General features: G+C 46.4%; 1 protein-coding gene across 1 annotated transcript; it reads right to left on the bottom strand.

Annotated features, from left to right (window-relative positions):
* Positions 1-4,304: 4,304 nt before the first annotated feature.
* Positions 4,305-13,920, bottom strand: LOC100032867 (ly-6/neurotoxin-like protein 1). Its single transcript, XM_001381754.4, has 4 exons — positions 13,420-13,920; positions 10,191-10,305; positions 9,642-9,743; positions 4,305-9,035 (listed from the first exon to the last, which is right to left on the bottom strand). Exons 2-4 carry the CDS (start codon positions 10,240-10,242, stop codon positions 8,824-8,826), a joined length of 366 nt encoding a protein of 121 aa, XP_001381791.2. The 5' UTR covers positions 10,243-10,305; positions 13,420-13,920; the 3' UTR covers positions 4,305-8,823.
* Positions 13,921-14,224: the final 304 nt, after the last annotated feature.

Raw genomic sequence — 14,224 nt, 5'->3', positions numbered from 1 at the left:
TTGTCTTTAAATCCATGTCCTTCCACACTCCACTCTCCTAGGTTATCTCACTTAATCCAAAAGACAGACAGTCATGGATGGGGTTGTTTTTTTTTTTTACAGAAAAGGAGACTGAGTCCCAAAGTCAGAAGAGCAACATGTAAATCTGACACTGGAAACCAGAATTTCTACCCACTGCTCTATAGCCACCACTATGAAAAAGCCCTTTCTCATGATGAGATCAAATGTAACACCTTTTAAATTAATTTTTAAAATTAATTTTAAGTTTAAAATGAATTTAATTAAAACTATTCATTTAAATTAAATTTTAATTTTAAAATAATTCAATTAAAATTATTTTAATTCATTTTAAGTTTTAAATTTATTTAACTAAAACTATTCATTTAAATTAATTTTTGATATTAAAATAATTTAATTGAAATAATTTATTTCAATTAAATAAGCACCTTTTAAATTCCTCCCTCCTCCTTCTTCACCTGACTAATTGCTGCTACTTTTGGCAGTTACATAGAACAAGTCTAATCCTTTTAAAAGGATTTGAAGTCAGGGATTCAGTCAATGTCTTCCATAAGCCACTTTATTTCAGTCTTTTCTCCTCTAAACTAAATATCTCCAGTTTTTGCCATTGGGAGTATTCCTTTAACCTGAGAGGCAACGAAGTTTGGTGGAGGAGAGAAATGGGCTGGATCCCATCTATGACTCTTAGGAGCTGGGTGAACACCAGCAAGTCATGGACCACCTGAGCTTTGGTTGTTTCCTTGGTAAAATTCGATAATGAGTACAGGCAGTAATCTGTTAAGGCAGATGAAAGGATCAAAGAAAATCTGGGGATGTGCAACATGGGAAGCACTTTGTGAACTCTGAAGTGTTCGATAATCAGTCAGCAAAGTCAATAAGTATTTATTTAGTATCTACTACTCTGATGGATTGGGGAAGGGGGAATGGGAATTAACTGAGATTTCTAGCTTCACTTCTTGTCTCCAAGTAGATGAAGACTGGGTTAAATTCAAATGCTGGTGCTTAGCATGTACTTCCTGCCATACTAATGGGGAAGTCACTAAAAATGCTTATTGACTGACTGATAGACTATACCATTTAATTTTTTTTAATAAGCCCTTACCTTCCATCTTAGTGTATTACTGTGTATTAGTTCTAAGATAGAAGAGCAGTAAGGGCTAGGCAATGAGGGTTAAGTGACTTGCCCAGAGTCACACAGCTAGGAAGAGTCTGAGTCCAGATTTGAGCTCAGGACCTCCTGTCTCTAGGCTTGGCTTTCAGTCCACTGAGCTTCCCCTACTACTCTCTTTTGTAAACCTTAAAATTTCTTAGACTTATGAATGTTGGAAATTTCCCCATTGGGAAATTTCATACTTGGAAAAAATTTCCTACTGATAGTAAGAACTCTATTGGAATGTGAAAAACCTTGGCATGGGAGGATCCTTCTCCTCCCTACTTAAGACTACTTTAGGACAGAAACCTTTTGCTAAACAATGGAAAGGGCTTTGACCTATGCTTAAGCATAGAACAGGAAGTTCTTTGAGTCATGATTGATTTTAGAATTGATACAATAGAGATACTTGGAATGACAGAACCAGGTCTTGGAAAATACAATCTCCACCCTACTTAGAGTAACAGGATTTAGGAAGGGCTGCAGCATAGATCAAGATTTAATTATTTGAGAATATGACCTACAACAGACATGTACAAAGGAAACAGACCTCTGGGCGATCCTGGGTTAAGCTAGAGCCACCATTGACACAGGGGAGACATCGACAGTGATTGGTAGATGTGAGAACTGAGGGGAGGGGACTTAGATGGTTTCCTTAAAGATAGCGGGGTCTGAGGAGAGAGAAGGGGAGGTTTTGCTCTGAGCGAGGTGGCTCTGAAGGAGGACTGAGGAGGTTGCTCTGTTGGAGGACCAGGAGAGAAGGCTGGCTCTGAAGGAGGAGAATTCTCTGGAAACATTTCTTGAAAGGAGGCTCTCTTGAAGGTGGAGCCTGAGGTTGGCATGAGAAGCCTTACCTAGAGAGATCTTGGGTGAGTGATAAAACCAACTGACTGATTTATTCATTCTTATTCCTTTCTTACTTGCTCTCTTTTTCTATTGATTAATCAGTGTATTATAAATTAAATTTCTCTATAAAACCCAATTGGCTTGGGTATATTCATAAATTGGGAATATATTCCCTGGTGACCATCTTATATTTATATAAAACCAAGACACAGTAGAAAACATATTTCAGTGGTCATAATTGATATATATATTTCCCTTGCTCCCAAACATTTTAATTATCACACTTTGTATTACTTTGGGCAAGTTTTTTTTTTTTAACTCTCTCAGGCTTTGTTTTAGGAATCCATAAGGTGAGGGGCTTGATCAGGAGTTCATTTTTGTATATATGTGTGCTATGGACCATAATGGCAAGCTGATGAAGCCTATGAATGGACTTCTTTTCAGAATAAGGTTTTTAAATGCATAAAATAAACCATAAAGGATTATAAAAGAAACCAGTTACATTGGAACAGAATTATTAAAATGGTTTTAAAAAACTAATACCTATCCTCTGAAATCTATTCATGAACTCCTTCAGGATCTTGGATTCCTGGGTTAAGAACCATGAAAGAATAAAGTCTCTGAAGTCTCTTCTAGCTCTGAATCAATGTTCTTATAATAGGGGACTGGGCAGTAAAATCCCTATCCATGTTGGCTCTACCCACTTTCATACCACAGTGAGGAGGCTTGGTGACCTTGCTCTTGAAAGTATATGACGGGGGCTTCTAGATGACTCAGTGGATTGAGAGTCAGGCTTAGAGATGGAAAGTCCTGGGTTCAAATCTGGACTCAGATACTTCCTGGCTGTGTGACCCTGGGCAAGTCACTTGATCCCCATTGCCTAACCCTTACCACTCTTCTGCCTCGGAACCATTATACAGTATTGATTCTAAGATGGAAGATAGGGGTTGTTTTGGGTTTTTTTTTTTAAGTGCATGATGACTATAATGGAAAGCCACTCCTTCCTGATTTCAGAACACATGTAAGTATTCTAGTCACTTAGCATGCCTTTTTCATTGTCTCATGAGCCAGAACTGGATAGATGTATCCACAAGAAGACTCCAGTGGGGGAAGCTCAGCTCTTTCCTTCTTTGGCCAAGATCAAGCAGGGACAGCTTAAACCTCAGAGTGAATCAAGAGCCCTGAAGCTTTTAATATGCCCATCTAGGCTGATATGAGGTACCTGTCTATTGCTTCTTTAAATTTGTGCTTCCCTGCTTGTCAAGGAAAGAGCATAGAACTTGGTTGCAACCATGGGAGTTTGGAAATGTTGAGAGATGGAGCTGCCAGAGGTCCAGGAGCTGGGATCCATGCCAGATTCTGAAAATAGATGAGTCCACTAAAGAGTGAAATCAGACGCTCTGCTCCATGCTGACTGAGAGTGGATGGAAGGCTGACAAGAGAGGGCAAAAGTGGTTTATCCATTGAGTCAGGGGCATTCAGAAATTCACCTTTGGTGGATGCTTTAGGTTGATCTCAAGGCCTAAAATCCTATAGGGAAGATTTGCCCCCAGTGTTGCTGGGAAGAGGGAATATTCATACTTTGCTTCTTGCTGTATCTCCTCAGTAAGCATCCTTTTGTAAAAAGGAAATGATACTAATTGGTCAAGGTGCTGGTCATGAGGCATATTAATGATATAAAGAAGACACACTGGAATGAGGACTGGCTGATGGCATTGATAGAATGACCATAATTCCCTTGGGGTAGCCCAAGAACTGGTAGGTACAACTGGGAGGTAGGATCCTCCAGGGATCTGAATCTTCTCTTCAGTGAGAGTGGGAGTTTGTGATAAGGTTCCCAAGAGTTTATAAGGCTACAATCCTATCATTGATTCCCTCTTGGATTGTTTCCCTTCCTATTCTGGTTCAATTAAGTACTTTGGGCTTTAAGATTTGGGTGCTTTTTGAAAAGCTGAAGTTTGGGTCACTGATGACTCAAAACAATACTCAGAACCCGGGAAATATTGAGAATTCCCAGAAATCTGTAGGACTTATGGGAGTCCCATACAGATATTGGATACATACATATTTGTGCGTGTGCTTTTATGCATAGTATGTTGACTTATTTGGCTTGAGTCAGACTTTTCTGAGCATCCGGTCAAGTTACTTGCCCTAGCACCTTAGATATTTAGACATGACTTCCCATCATTCTTCTTTCTATTTGAGGCACATTCTTTTGTCTCAGCAAAGAATTTCTATATAACTCTTATGTGGAGAGGCAAATTGAACCAAAGAACCACTCTACAACATCTTTTTTTTTTCCGGAGTTATTGTTTATTGTGTGTTGTTGTAGTGACATTGTAGAACCGGGTTGTGTAGACTGTAGAGTTGTGGATGTGAGTTAAGTTTTGAATTGTCATCATACATTACACACCTGAAGAACAGAGCTGAATAGTCAGTCACCGGGGCTATTCAGGTGTTCAAAATCCGACACATAACAACAGGACTGGACAGTTCGAGGACTATTGTTTTTGTTTTTTGTTATTTTTTTTGTTATTTTTTTTGTTTTTTTTGGTGGGGGAGGGGTACCTATTTGGATGATTGTGATTGTATTGCAAAGACTTTACAGCCTGCCTAGGGCACTTGGAGGGGTTGTTGAGTCCTGGCTAAGGAATATTGGAATGGAGAAAGGATAACTGTTATCTATCATGTGGACTTCCTGAAACGGAGAAATTCCAATGGCATTAAAAAGGCAAATGTTCGTGGGCTTACTTTGGAACTAGTTATTACCTCCCCCCACCCCTCCAGGAAATGGTGAGCAAGCCATCAGGGTGAGAGGGTGGGCTGAGGATGATGGAGAATCCCTCCAGAAGAGGGAAGCTCTGTCCTCAGCAGCCCCCAACCCAGTGGCATAGTTCTGTGGAATGCAGGTTTCGAGCCTGCCGAAACTGTTACATCAGGGGACCTACTTTCCACCGGGTTGTATAGACTGTAGAGTTATGAATGCGAATTTTTTTCAACACTCCCCCAAAATGCAGAGTTCCAAGGTTATGGTTTGTGAGTGCTTGCAGAAGGTGGATAATTTGGATGTGCAGAGAAATCACAGGAACTCGATGTCCAGTCCCTCAATTCCCTCCACTCGGAGGGAAATGCAGCCTCTAACTTTGTGCTCCATTTGGCAAAAGGTTGCTCCAGAAGCGGATGGTTGGAAGAGCATTGCCTGTTGAGCACATAAACAACTACAGACTGACCCAGGTGCCCAAGGGAAAACCCTAGTGTTGCAACCCTAGTGTTGCACCTATCGGGCCAGTCTTTCAATAACTAGAGCTGATATGCCTGCGAGAGACTGAGAGATTGAGAGATTGAGGGAGGGAGGGAGGAAGGGAAGTGGGACATAGAGAAGGGAAATAGAGAGAGGGGAAAAGGGGAAGAAGGGCAGCTAGGTGGCACAGTGGATAGAGAGTCAGATCTGGAGTCGGAAGTGGGTTCAAATCTGATCTCTGACACCTCCTAGCTGAGTGAACCTGTTTGAGAAGAACCTGTTTGTGAGAGAGAAAGCGGGGAGGAGGGGAAGAGAGCAAGGGAAGAGGGAAAAAGGGAAAGAGTCAAAGAGAGGAAGGGAGAGAGAGTGAGTTAGAGAGAGAGATTGTGAGAGAGAGAGATTGTGAGATAGAGAGAGAAGAGAGAGAGAAGAGAGAGAGAGAGAGAGAGAGAGAGAGAGAGAGAGAGAGAGAGAGAGAGAGAGAGAGAGAGAGAGAGAGAGAGAGAGAGAGAGAGAGAGAGAGAGAGAGAGAGAGAGAGAGAGAGAGAGAGAGAGAGAGAGATTGCAGGCAGATCAGAAATTACCCAAACTGGTCCCACTTGGCCTCAGGGACGGGAAACTGAGGCAGAAAGGGGAGGCTGCTACTGTACAAGCAGACCTCGAAGTGAGTCCAGCTGGGCCCAAACTAATAAGCAGGGCCACCTCCTCCCAGAGGGTCAAGAGACCGGAGGTCAAGGCAGCCCGCTGTGGGAAAAGCACCTACAGAGAGCAGCCGAAGAGCCGGTGAATCAGCTGTCTCTCTCACCTTTGACTGTGGACCAAAACGAGCATAACGTTGCTGGATTTCCTCGAGAGGAATCCAGACTTTGATCAGAAGCCGAATTCCAGTGCACCAGTACCAAGAAACAAAAGTATATTTGGGGTCTGTTCTAGACCCCAAAAATCCTTACCTCAGTCCTCGAAGCCTTTCCTGGGCCCTGTACCCCCGAGCATCAGAGAGAGAGTGGAAGGTGGATCAGGAACACTTCTCTCAGAGATGCTAAAAGATTCAGGACCACAGGTAAAGGCAAACCACTCTGGCAACAGCCCAGAAGGAAGGCCTCTGAAGAGGCCCACCCTCCCACCCCTTCACTTCTGGGCTGTATCCCTCCATCTCCTAACGATTTGTCAACCTCAACACATTCTTACTGGATGCACTTTAGGAAGGAATTCAGCACAGGTTTATCAGAAAGCTGTGGTCCATCAGACTGATGTTTGATGGGTGCCACAGCAGCAGAAGTGGGTATACACCCACAGGAGTTAGGCCAGCCCATTACAGAGGCAAATGCGGCAGAGAGCGGTGAACAGGAGCTTCCAGGTTGGAGCGGCTATGTGGGAGAGGGGCGGCAGCATGGCAAGCCAGAGAGCTGTCAGGTGGGCTGGCCACAGGGCTGTGAAGATCACAGCTACAGAAACAGGCAGATGCAGGCCAGGGGAACAAGAGCGTTCCTGCACAGAGGCACACAAGAAGCACCAGAAGAAGCTGTGGGTTGGCATTGGGACTCTGCTAAGGCAACACACTAAAACCGCCTGCTGCCCATGGGGAGCCATTGTTGGACTCCTTGGCAATCAGGAGGACAGAAATTATGGAGAATCGGGGAAGTTTAATCCCTTTCCTCCAACCTTTGTAGATGGGCAATTGGTTGCAAAATCTGGATGAAGAGGAACCGGGTCAGGTGGGCATAAATTAGGAAGGGAGAGCAGCCACATGGAAGGAGCTGGCAGTGCAGACTTGGAAGGGCAAAACAGATGTTAAGGATCGGAGAGTAGGGAGTGGGGGCACAGACTTGGAAAAGGGAGGTAGCTACTATATGATGAGAGAAATCAGAAGGTACTGGAGCATAGCAGTTCAGAAGCTACAGAAATGAGCATATGGGAAAAGCAAACAGTGGGGCTGTGAGAGCTGCAGGGAACACAGGCGGCTCCATAACCTGGCCGGACCACTAGGGGATGATTCCAGAGTTGTGGTGGAAGACCAGCTTTCCTTCAGCCCTTAGACATTCATTCTATTTATCTCACCCCACTGAGACTGGAAGGAATGAAACCCAAGAGGCAGATGACTTCAAACCCTAAGGTCCACTGAGGTTCCTTGGGTCTGAATTAGAAGTGGATTAGCGAAAGGCGGGCGGAGAGAGGGGGGTTAAAAGCACAGGATATGGCAATCTTTTTGTGCATGAGTACAGACAACATTTCTACCCTGTTATTTACCTTCCTATTCTGCTGTAATGAAATGCTTTTTTTTTCTTTTTTTAATGGTCATATATCTTTTCTTTGGTGTGGCATAGAAATGTAATGGCAGGGGCTCAAGCTTCAGGTTTTGGGATAAGTGATTCAAAATAGCACAGGGCACCACAGACGTAACACCAGGATCCAGAGTTGTGTGGGAACCCAAGGGGACCCAGTGTTACACACAACCTCACTTTGTGACCACTGATAAGTCACTTCACCTCCCTGTGCCTCAATTTCCTTCTCTGTAAAATGAGAGGGTTGGACTAGATGGTCTCTAGGGGATCTTCCAGCTCTCACATTCAGCAATTCTATCTGTGAGGACCTTTCCAGGACAGCTCAGGGAAAGCTACCTTCAAACTCAACCTTCCGTGGTATGTATCAATCTTTGGGTAGGCTTACCTTTCGGTGGACTCAACCTCTTCCCATTCTTCTGGAAGAGCCAACTAAAATAAGGGGTTAAACTATACCATTCCATCTCAGACCAGGGGCTTCCTGGGGATAGGGGCTATTTCCCCCCTCTGACCAGGTTCTCTATATCTCCCACTCCCTCCCTAGCAGCAGAACTCTATTACTTCCACCCCCACCCCCAAACCCCCATCAGAACTCAACAGGTAACAAAAATCCATACTTGTTCAACCCCCGAGTATGTGCCTTCCCCCCCCCTCCATACCCCACCCTAAATTGGTCTTCCCCCAACACTCATCCCTGCAGAAGGAGTCCGGTGTGGATGGCAGATCCATGAACATTTTGGGTGTCAGGTCCCACATTAGTCAGTCAAGTTCAAAGTCAGACATTTTGAAAAGTGGATGGGGTCAAGAAGCAGAAGTGGAGAGAGTTCCAAGATGGTCAGCATAAAAATAAAACTAGTCCAGGAACAGGGGTATGGGGGAATCCAAGAATCCAAGAGCCTCTTCCCCTTCCCCCTCCAACTTTGGGCTCCAAAAGAGATTCTTCTGACTCCAGTGATGGGTAGAGAGAAGAAGCCGATGGATTAGCTAGAAAAGAGGACCACTCCCACGCCTGGTGGTGTGGGAAGGATTCCCAGGCCAGTTACAGCAATGGGAGGATCTAACTTGAACAAAAAGCATGTGAGGAGGGCCTGACACCCAGAGAGTGCTGGGGCTAGTGGCAGATGAGGTGGTCTTAGGAAGAGGCCATGGTGGGAAGGGGCTCGATGTTTGGGGGAGGGGCCAGGGACAGTTATGAAGTCGCCATGTTCTCCTCATCTCTCACAGAGCCAAGTTGATCTGGGGCTTCAGGGTGAGGGGGGGGGGGAAGGTAGGGATCCAGTTAGCCTGGGTCAGAGGCTGGGGGGGTGCAGCCCCCAGAGCGTGCTGAGGATTGTGGTGAGGGCCAGAGCTGAGGAGGCCTGGGCCCCAAGGCTAGCCCCATTGCAGTAGTCGTACTGGCAGCAGGACGTGGTGGCAGCATTCTTGGTGTAGCCATCATATAGGGTCTCAAAGCAGGTGGGGACGCAGGACTTGCTGACTGTTACCCTCGTTGGAGTGATATCTGAGCATGGCAGGAAGGAGAGGGAAGAGGAGAAAGAAAGAGGCTCATGAGTCCAGGAATGGGTAGCCTTTGCTCTGAGCATCTCCCAGTTTTACCCTCCAGGTGGGCACTCCAGTCCTCTCTAGGTCTAGTTCCACAAGGATAGGTGGAGGGTTTGTTATTTTGTTGTCTCCTGTAGACAATGGGCTTACTCATGGCAGGGCTCCCACTTTGTGAAGCTGTAGGGCTGATACAGCCTGGCAAACAGTATTAGTCAACCCAGACAAGGGTGGCCTTCAAGAGCTTGCTGAGGGAATAAAGGGCAAGAGTCATGCCCCAAATCATTACGAGATGGGAAAATTACAAGGGAGTATTTCCTGGATAGGAAGAAGAAACCAAATGGAGCTCTTGAAGCCCAGACTTGTCTCAACCCCTGATTATGTCACTGTGTTTCATGGTATGATCAGTGACTTGTTTGCCCTCTTCAGGGTCTCAGTTTCTCATCTGTAAAATTAGGGGATTGAATGAGATGATTGCTAAGGTCTCTCAACTCTGATTTGGTCCCTGCTGTTGCAACATTCTGAAATTCAAATCCTAATTTCAAAGAGGATTGAAAAGACTACTTACAGGTCCGGGTGGTCATACAGTAGTTGACATAATTGGGGCACCTCATGGTCTTGAAGCAATTGTACCCTTTGGATTCACAGACATAGCATTCTAGGGCATGGGCTGTGTATAGGGGAAACAGAACAAAGTAGTTAAAAGTTTAACATTTCTTTTCCCCCAACGCCTCCTTCCTCCCTCCCTCCCCAACCCCCCCCCCCCGCCCCCTGCAACTTCTTGCCAGGGCTCAAACACTAGAAATGGGAGAGATGCCTTCTGGCCAGATCCATTCCCAAGACCTGAGGGCTCAGGCCACAGCTATTGCTCTCACCAGGGCACATTTACCTCTGCTCTTTTTCTAATATCCCAAGTGGGTTGGCATCATGGATCTCATACAACCCAGCCCTTCTGCCCCACCTCTGGTATCCCAGACTCTTTGCTTCTCCTCTGATCTCAGATAGTCCTTCCTAGAATAGGACTACTGGAATGAGGTGAGGAAAAAGCATTCAATTTCCAGCACTGCCCCCCCCCACTCCCCCCACCTTTGGAGGTCAAATTGTTCATTTTTCTTACTGAGTGGCTGGGCCATGATAGTCATGAGAAGCAGGACTGGAAGAAACCTCATGGTTGAAAGCTGAGGGAAGGGTTGCTAAGTTGAAGCAGGAAGCTGCAGGCAGGATTCTTCAGCCTAGATCAAAGGTTAAGGGGAGCAAAGGGTTAAGGAGAGGCTTTAAGTTTCACATTCTTGTTCCTGTCCAGTTCTACTCAAAGCATTCTGTCTCTCCTCCTAGTCTATCCATTCTTCAATTCAATTCAATTAGTGTAGTGGAAAGAAAACTGTATGTGTAGATGAGGAAACTGAGGCTCAGGGACATGAAATAACTTGCTCACAGGCATACAGTAGGATCTGTACCCTGTTCTTCCTGATTACAGGTCTGACACTAACCATGCCATCATGTTTTCTCCTGCATCCTTTTCAACTCTCAGTAAATGAAATTAAATATTTAATGAATCATTAATAAATAGACATTCTCCTTCAAGGTCTAACTCAAGTCCTTCCTCCCCCAGGAAGCCTTCCCTGTGACTCTCCTAGTCCACACTGTTCTTTAATGAATTTCTATTGACTTAAACAGAATCAGAGGTTTATGGGAGGGACCTCAGAGACCATCTAGACCAACTTGTACCTCGACAGGGAATTGTCTTTGCACTACACCTGAAAAATGCCCATGCAGCATGCACCTAAAGGCTTTCTGTGAAAGCAAACTCTTCACCTAGGTCAGTCTATTCCACTTTAGGGCTGATTTTTAATTAAAATCTGCTTCTGTAATGTCTTCCATTCAAATACTTGAATTTATGCAGCCTCTTTCTCCCTTAGCAAGCATTTTCTTTTGAAGGATAAACATCCATATTTATTTCAAAAGGTGTTCATTTGTTGGGGCTTTCTTCATTAAGAGAGCCTGGGCCACACCCATCTGACATTCAGTATCCTGGTTGGCTGGTGCTCTCCGCAGCCTAGACTGTGAGGTCCCTGAAGGCCCCGCCTTCCACCTCTCTGCCGCAGTCCCCCTCCCACCTGAGCCCTGCAGAGGGAGGAGGGGGCGGAGAGGGAGGGGGGGGGGAGAGAGGGAGAGGGAGGGGGAAAGAGGGAGGGAGAGAGAAAAGGGAGGGGCGGGGCGCCCTCAGGTGATGCCAGTAGGATGTCTGAACTGGAGACTTAAGTGACCAGGGACACAGTTTATTCAGTCTCTGCTCAAGAAAGGAGCCTCTAATACATTGTAGCAAAGGCGTTCATGTCAATCATCCTGGTGTTTAGGTCACAGAAAAAGCCTCCCAACACCAATCCCCTCCCTCCCTCCCCAGTCACTCACCCCCAGGAATACCCTAGGGTCTCTAAATACCAGTTCCCATTCTCTGCCTCCCCCATTTTCTTAGTGCAGTAAGCTTCGGGAGGGGTGAAAGGATGTCTGGAGATGTCTGTATCTTCCTGGGACTCATTAATTCTTAATCCAGTCTCTCTTTTTCTCCCCATTCCCTGTGCCACCACTGCGCCACCATTGCGTCAACACTGCGGTCCCTATGATTCAGTATTCTGCAGCACCAGAATCCCGCCCCCTGCCCCGCCCCATCTCGCTCCACCCTCTGCGGCAATTGGAGAGCCCCTAGGATGCCGCCTAGTTTTGTGAGCACCATCAGCAAATCATTTGATCTTCCTGAACCTTAGTTTCCCCTTCTGTAAAATGAGAATTGCCCTACCTCAGAGGGCAATTATGAGAAACGAACTCTGTAAGCTTTAAAGTGCTATAGAAAATACGGGGCATTTTCTCAAGTGTTAAATTTTTATATAATTATTATTTTCTTCGCATTGTTTTTGACAGCATCCTCCCCAGGGGAACGATTGAATAGTTCTACCCACACCCCAACTCCATTTCTGGCGTCAAAGGACCTTGAGTATCCTTTGGGAAAACAAGGAATTGACTGGAAGCTAAAGGAAGAAAAAGCAAACATAAGGCACTGAAGCTGGGGTGTCGGTACCTTCCTAGGGAGCATTAACTGTTAATCCGATCTTTCTTTTTATCCTCATTATCCCTGCCACCACTGCGCCATCACTGCGCCATCACTGCGCCACCACTGCACCAACATTGCGTCAACACTGCGGTCCTTATGATTCAGCACTCGCAAACATCAGTATCCCGCCCCCGCCCCTCTCTGCAGTAACAAGTGATCTCTGGGATGAGAACAAGTTTTTGACCAATATCAACAAATCATTTTACCTTTGCAAGCCTCAGTTTCCCCTCCTGTAAAATGAGAATAACTTGCACTATTTTTCAAAAAGAGTATCCTGAGAAACAGGCTTTGTAAACTTTAAAGTACCACAGAAATACGAAGTATCGATTCTACTGCTAACTTTTATATAATCATTATTATTTTGCGCGCATTATTTTATTACGTCTAGCTCTTTCTGCCTATAACCAAGTGAGAGCATCCTTCCTTAAGGCACAGCTGAGTCACCAACTCCAAATCCATTTTTCGCGTCAAAGGATCCCAAGCATCCTTTAGGAAGATAATAACTGGAAACAGGGATGTCGGTACCCTCCTGGCTTCATTAACTATTCATCCGATCTCTCTTTTTGTCCCTATCATCCGTGCCACCACTGCGCCATCACTGCACCAACATTACGTCAATACTGCGGTCCCTATGATTCAGCATTCCGCAGTGCCAAAATCCCGCCCCCACCCCGCCCCACCCACCTTCTGCCGCAGTCCCCACACCTTCCCCAACAAAAAGAGGCTCTAAGCAGAGCCTATAGAGGGCGTGGGGGATATTTGCTCATCTGCAAAATAGGAATAATGATATCCCCTCCCTCCCAAGGTTGCTTTGAGGTCTGGGTGAGATAACATATAAAAGGCGTTTCGCAAACCTCACAAATCGTCAGCAATTATATAAACAATAACTATCACAATAAGAACAATTATTACAGAGCATAGAGTGAGGGGAAAGTGGAGCGCCGGACATAGATTGGGAAACGGGGAATATTTTAGGGAGCGGGACGAGCCCAGGAAAGGCGCAGAGATTGAGGGGGAATGACTGGAGAGCGAGAGGGGAGGATTTGGTTGAGAAAGATAAAATCCTGGAGAAATGAAGAAGGCAAAGCTGGGCGGGGAGTTTCTGTAGAAGTCCCCAATTCATCTCAGCCCGAAACTCCTCTAGATGCTTTGGCTCCCCTTAATACCTATCTACAGCAACTGGTAGGATCCATAGGAGACCCTTTCCAGTCCCTCATCTTCCCCACACATCACTCACGTCCAGGTCCATCCAGGTCCATCTGGATCCTTCCAAGTCCGTCCAGGTCCGTCGGAGTCCATCAGGGTTCAGCTCCGCTGCTGCAGCCGCAGCGGCGGCTGCCGCGCAAGTGAATCCAGAGGGGTGGACAGCGGCCTTTTAGACCCTCTTAGGCTCCGCCCCCTCTCCAGATCCCCTCCAGCTCCGCCCCTCGCTCCCTTACTGCAGAGCCCCCTCCTTCTCTGCAGAACTTTGGCTCCTGGCCCAGCATCCTACCCCCCTCCCAGTCCGGGGCTTTGACGCAGAATAGTGCCAAGACCCCCTCCCCTTCCCCACCCATCCCCATTCCAACCCCTTCCCCAGAACTCAACTTTTAGTACGTGGGAGACCCAGACATCGAGCCGCCCCCCCCTCCCCCCCCGGCTGGACCCCAGCCTCTGCAGTCCCCTCTGGGCCCCACCCCAGACTTCCCTCCCTCAGATGCAGAATGCTGTCATTCTCTTCTCCCATTCCCCCCTCCCATCTTTGTCCGCAGTCTCTCCACCCTCCCTGCAGAGTTCTCCTTACCCCTCCCAACCTGCTTCCAGAGTCTTACATAATCTCTGCGGCAAAACCTTCACTGCACCATCACCACCCCCACTTTGTTCAGGAACCTTCTACATCCCAACCCTGGCTAAGACCTGGGCCCCGGCGTCCAGCCCCAGGCCAGTCTGTCTCCAGCCCCATCCCCACCTCACTCCCAGCTCTGGACCACCTCCCCAACCTCCCAGAGCTGATCCCAGGACCTCGGGCCTTTGTCTTTGACCAGCCTATCCCCAGGACTGGG

Source organism: Monodelphis domestica, chromosome 3 (genome assembly GCF_027887165.1).
Source record: "Monodelphis domestica isolate mMonDom1 chromosome 3, mMonDom1.pri, whole genome shotgun sequence".
NCBI lineage: Eukaryota > Metazoa > Chordata > Mammalia > Didelphimorphia > Didelphidae > Monodelphis > Monodelphis domestica.
This window is presented reverse-complemented; position numbering and strand designations above follow the sequence as displayed.

Coding starts and splice junctions, on each gene's coding strand:
- LOC100032867 (XM_001381754.4), bottom strand. CDS start 10,242: ATGAGGTTTCTTCCAGTCCTGCTTCTCATGACTATCATGGCCCAGCCA. Junction 9,744..10,190: donor TATCATGGCCCAGCCACTCA/GTAAGAAAAATG, acceptor CCCTATACACAG/CCCATGCCCTAGAATGCTAT. Junction 9,036..9,641: donor CTGTATGACCACCCGGACCT/GTAAGTAGTCTT, acceptor TGCCATGCTCAG/ATATCACTCCAACGAGGGTA.